Below are 6000 nucleotides of genomic sequence, written 5' to 3' on the forward strand. Positions count from 1 at the left end.
AAATCCAGGCCCTTAGGCTTTATTCCCCTCCCCTCCAAAAAAAAACTAATTGTACAAATTACTTTGTAATATTAAATAGGAAATCAGCCCCTTATGAAGCTAATGTGAAGCAAAGCTTTTTGTTTAAAGACAGTTCAGGTTCTTAATAGTGAGAAGTGAAACGAAAGAGCTTTATAAGTAGGCAGGGAAAAAAACTTGTAAAAACTTTCAAAGGAAGAAGTAATTCTAAGGAATCTATCCCACAGGAAAAATTAAAAGAGCCAAATCATATTCATGTTTGTTTTCATGCACTTAGGCTAGTTTTAATTGTTTTTTAAATTTTATTGACGTATGGTTGATTTACAGTGTTGTATTTATTTCTGCTGTACAGCAATGTGATTTGGTTTTATACACACACACACACATACATACATACATACATACATATTCTTTTCCACTATGGTTTGTCACAGGATACTGAATATAGTTCCCTGTGCTATACACTGGGACCTTGTTGTTTATCCATCCTATATATAATCGTTTGCATCTGCTAGTCCCAAACTCCCAATCCATCCCTCCTCTCCCTTGGCAACCACAAGTCTGTTCTCTATGTCTCTGAGTCTATTTCTAGTTCATAAATAAGTTCATTTGTGTCATATTTTAGATTCCACATAAAAGTGATATGATATTTGTCTTTTACTTCACTTAGTATGATAATCTCTATGTCCATCCATGTTGGTACAAATGGCATTATTTCATTCTTTTTTTATGGCTGAGTAGTATTCCACTGTATACAGGTATCTTCTTTATCCATTCAACTGTCGATGGACATTTAGGTTGTTTCCATGTCTTGGCTATTGTGAATAGTGATGCTGTGAAATAGAGGTGCTTATATCTTTTTGAATTAGAGTTTTGTCTGGATATATGCCCAGGAGTAGGATTACTGGATCATATGCCAGCTCTGTTTTTAGTTTAAGGAACCTCCATACTGTTCTCCATAGTGGCTGTACCAATTTACATTCCTGCCATCAGTGTAGGAGGGTTCCCTTTTTGGTCTACTGCCCATTTTTTGATTGGGTTGTTTTTTTTGTATTTATTAAGTTGTATGAGCTGTTTGTATATTTTGGAAATTAAACCCTTGTTGGTCACATCATTTGCAAACGTTTTCTCCCAGTCTGTAGGTTGTGTTTTCATTTTGTTTATGGTTTCCTTTGCTGTACTAAAGCTTGTAAGTTTGATTAGATCCCATTTATTTATTTTTGCTTTTATTTCTATTGCCTTGGGAGACTGACCTCAGAAAACATTGGTATGAATTATGCTAGAGAATGCTTAGCCTGTGTTCTCTTCTAGGAATGTGATGGTATCATGTCTTATTTTTAAGTTTTTAAGCCATTTTGAGTTTTTGTGTATGATGTGAGGGTGTGTTTTACCGTCATTGATTTGCATGGGGATGTCCAACTGTTTTCTTAATTATTATTTACAGTGGGGCATCTTTATCCAGGACTTCCCCCGCTGCAGGTGGATACCACAATCCTCCGATACTTAAGTCCCTTATATACACTGGTGTAGTACACTCAGCCCTCTGTGTCTGTGGGTTCCACATTATGGAGGGCTGACTGTAGTTTTTTGGTTTTGGGGTTTTCTTTTTTTTTTTTTAAATTTATGTATTTATTTTATTTGGGGCTGTGTTGGGTCTTCATTTCTGTGTGAGGGCTTTCTCTAGTTGTGGCAAGCAGGGGCCACTCTTCATCGCGGTGCGCGGGCCTCTTACTGTCGCAGCCTCTCTTGTTGTGGAGCACAGGCTCCAGATGCGCAGGCTCAGTAGTTGTGGCTCACGGGCCTAGTCGCTCCGTGGCATGTGGGATCTTCCCAGACCAGGGCTTGAACCCGTGTCCCCTGCATTAGCAGGCAGACTCCCAACCACTGTGCCACCAGGGAAGCCCCTGACTGTAGTTTTAAACAGAAACAGGAATCTAGATTTTTAAAAATAGTTTGTCAATTCAGATATTATTGAAAAATAATTAACTACATTAACAAAAATAGAAAAGTGATCATCTTGATAAACACAGAAAAAACATTTGACAGTTCAGCAACCATTTATGATTTTTAAAAAAGAATCCTAGCACTTAAAGGGCAAATTCATTAATCTGATTGATAAATAATATCTGCAAAAGTAATTGTAGCAAACCTCATACTCAGTGGTGAAATACTAAAAGCTTTTGCCTTGAGATTGGGAATGAGACTGGGATGGGCTCTGTCATTCGCTATATGTGGGGCATTGCAGGAATAAAGTCCCCCTTTACCCACCACCATCCTTTGCCCTGCCTGCTAGGAAGCTCAGCTAAGCTTCATATTCTGTTCCTATGTTTCTCACATTAATATGAGTTGTATTTCCTCTTCCTCCTTTATTTTCGGACCTTGCATTTGCCTGGCACTAATTGTTAACAATCTTTTTTTTTTTTTTAAAATAAGCCTCCTCAACTTTGTTTTGAAGTAGGCTGGGTAACAAAATTGTATTTGAAATGTTTCAATCGAGTACAATTCTGTTGCTAACCCTTCTATGGCTTTGGGACATCATTTACTGACATTATTGCTTGGTTTCATTTGTCAAACGTGGATAATTGTTCTTTGTCAGGTTCTTTTATCTTTTATGAAAATAATCAATGAAGATAGCTATAAAAATGCTTTGAAAAAGTTGAGTATTAATATATTGGAGAATACAAGGCTTGAATTTTACTGCTGTTGACTCCTTTAAATCTGTTTTATATGTGTGGAAGAGTCAACTGTAACTTTGTAGAGACAATTTAAAAATCTGAATTATAAAATGTAATTTGTTCCTCGTGGTTTACAACTGTACAATATCTTTTGCAGAATCTGTGAGATCCAAGCTGTTGACTGTACTACAATATCCTCATTTACAGTGAGAGAATGTGAGGGCTCCAGTAGGATGGGCTCAAGGCCAAGGCGCTACTTGTTCACAGGCCACACAAACGGAAGCATTCAGATGTGGGATCTGACCACTGCCATGGATATGGTTAACAAAAGTGAGGATAAAGGTAGGTTCCATATAGAAAGGTGTTTGGCACAGGGTAGGCTTTTGACCTAAGTGATTATAGTGATGTATGTTTTCCTAAGATGTAGGTGGTCCGACTGAAGAGGAGCTACTCAAATTACTGGATCAGTGTGATCTGAGCACATCTCGCTGCGCTACTCCTAATATCAGTCCAGCAACTTCTGTGGTTCAGCATAGCCGTCTTCGTGAATCAAATTCTAGGTAGGTTAAAGAGCTGAATTGATTATTTTGGGAAAATTGGCTGAGCTGTTGTAATCACATAGTTCTTTAAAGCCAAATTTTTCAAAGTACATTTTAAATTCATACTTTATGTTGCTATTCAATTTTTTAATTTTTTTTACTAAATTTCTCATCTATATGCATGTTTCTTTTCATAAAAAAAACATTTTTTGCCCTTTAACTTATTTTGTGAATTGCTGCCAATTTGGATTATTATGTGATCAAGAATTCATTCAAAGGAAATTAGAAAAATCACATGTCCCCTTAGATGGTATGTGGAACTGGTGTTCCTATTTCCTAGGGACATGTTAATAAAGATGATTACATTATCTTGTCTAATCTTACTTTGTCATTGTATTAAAAGTACATAATGCCTTAGTATATTGTTATAGTTAACCATATTTTAAAAAAATTCCAAAATCTGAATTAAGGGCCAAATACTGAAACTGTGTTGGTTCCACATTGGTTTTAAAGGTGTTTTCCCCAGCTTTTTTCAGCTATTCAAAAATCTAGCTTCATTGCAAATATATATGTATGGTGTATTATTTGCATTGTTAATTTTGTACACACACACACAGTATATAGTGTGCTTAAAATACATTTATATATATATAAATAAGGATATACAAATTTTATAATGAATACTATGTTTTAACTGGTAGTTTAATTAATGAGATGTGCCCCTGAAAAATCCCAGAAAGAAATGTGAGCTGTAATTATTAACTGTATTTCAGTCTTCAGCTCCAGCACCATGAAACCATCCACGAAGCAGCTACTTATGGTTCCATTAGACCTTACAGAGAAAGTCCCTTGTTAGCAAGAGCAAGGAGGACTGAGAGCTTTCACAGTTACAGGGACTTCCAGACTGTGAACTTGAACAGAAATGTAGAAAGAGCTGTCCCTGAAAATGGTAACTTGGGTCCAATACAAGCTGAAGTGAAGCGGGCAACAGGGGAATGTAATGTGTATGAGAGAAAGTCTCCTGGAACAGAAGTTAAAAGTTTGAGAGAATCAGATAGTGGAGTGGAGGTGCATAAAATAGCTGAAGGTTTTCTAGAATCCAAAAAAAGGTCATCAGAAGATGAAAATGAAAATAAAGTGGAGTTACGGAAGAAAGGAGGATTTGAAGGAGGAGGATTCCTTGGAAGAAAGAAAGTCCCCCACCTGGCATCATCACCAAGTACCTCTGATGGAGGAACTGACTCACCTGGTACTGCATCCCCATCTCCTACGAAGACTACTCCATCTCCTCGGCACAAAAAAAGTGATTCTTCAGGTCAAGAGTACAGCTTGTGAAAACTCAGCAAAATGAGTAGTTTCATTAATTTAGATGAGAGTAAAACTTTACTGGATTTCAACACATTAGCTTTTATACCAAAACTTTACAAATTAAGATTGGACTTCATTCAGTATCTTCTTGACAGAATTACCTGGGGTAAGTAGATAAAATAACCATATCATCTCTTCACATCTTTTGGAAATTTTTTTTAGCTTTACAGGCACATTTAATAGATCATTTGTAAAGCAGGAGTCTATTTCGATGTTTACTCTGTGGATTTTGGAAGCATAGTACCATGTCTTAATAAGATGGTGCCCATACAGATGAGCATCCCCTTAGAGTGTGGGAACCAACAGACTGCATTCCTAATGTTGATTACGCCTGAGATTTGTCTTGCAACGTTATATTAAGCGAATTACATAATTCTCTTTGGAGCTTAGTCTCCCAACCCTTATTGTGATTGCGAAGTGGTTTACCAGGTATTTAATGAGGTGCTATGTTTGTGAAAAATATGTAATTCAAAAACACTATTGAATACCAGATCATTCTGTGTAGTAGGAAGTCCTTTAGGATAATTTTAATTGTGGTCATTTTCTGATTCTCATTGTTGGAGTTCTTAAATCTTAGCAAGCATCACCAATATTAAATTGGTCAAAAGTCAATTTAAACTTTCTTTAAAGTTGGAGCAATTGTCTGTGTTTGAACAGATGAGATAAAAATAATTAAGACAGCTTTGAGTGCCCACAAAGGAAAACTGTACCAGTTGCTATTCTGCCTTGTTTTGGAAGCCACCATATTTTTTTCCTGTGTTAATAATCAAGATAATTTAAATTAGAATGTGGCCATTTTGTTAAGCTTGAGACTGCAGTTAGTTCTGAATTTTTTGGTTAAAGGTTTTGGCTGCTGTAGAAATATTTTAAATATATTTTGAATTATAAGAACAAAAAAATTTTGTATTTTTTTTCCATTTAATTGGAATGATTTCCAAGTTTCTGCAAATAAGGTAATTGTAAATTTAAAGCATTAAACATTTATTGGTGAATAATGTATATATTCCCATTCTGAGAAATATAAGTGGATCAAGTCAAAATAAATTCTTTAAAGTTTACTATATTGCCAGTGGTTTCACAGCCATTCTCTTGTATTTATTTGTCAATTAAGTCAAATAAAAGTGATTAAGACTATGTGTTTTCAGTTATTTAAAGAACAATTATCCTGTTTAAAGTGCACCTACCATTAGTTTGTTCATGTCTTTGCTTTTTCCCATAATAAAAAAGGGGAAGGGGAGAGGGAGCAATTTATATGTATGAAAACTAACCTGTATTACCAATGAGGGGAACTATTGTTACGCAAAGTATAGGTTCATTATTACTAAGGATTGTAATTATCTCTTACACCCTTCTTTCTCATTATCATACTTGTGTAAAAGTTGTTGGGTGGACAAGTAAGA

The 6000-nt window shown here is 35.6% G+C and overlaps 1 protein-coding gene across 1 annotated transcript in view; it reads left to right on the top strand.

Annotated features, from left to right (window-relative positions):
- The window catches only part of KCTD3 (potassium channel tetramerization domain containing 3), a 71795-nt gene extending 66145 nt beyond the window's left edge, over nucleotides 1-5650 (top strand). Inside the window, exons 16-18 of the mRNA XM_024130628.3 lie at nucleotides 2851-3035; nucleotides 3115-3253; nucleotides 4006-5650. Of these exons, the coding sequence (XP_023986396.1) occupies nucleotides 2851-3035; nucleotides 3115-3253; nucleotides 4006-4567 (886 nt within the window). The 3' untranslated portion in view covers nucleotides 4568-5650. The remainder of the gene's footprint in view (nucleotides 1-2850; nucleotides 3036-3114; nucleotides 3254-4005) is intronic.
- The last annotated feature ends 350 nt before the right edge of the window (nucleotides 5651-6000 follow it).

Source organism: Physeter macrocephalus, chromosome 4 (assembly GCF_002837175.3).
Source record: "Physeter macrocephalus isolate SW-GA chromosome 4, ASM283717v5, whole genome shotgun sequence".
Lineage (NCBI taxonomy): Eukaryota > Metazoa > Chordata > Mammalia > Artiodactyla > Physeteridae > Physeter > Physeter macrocephalus.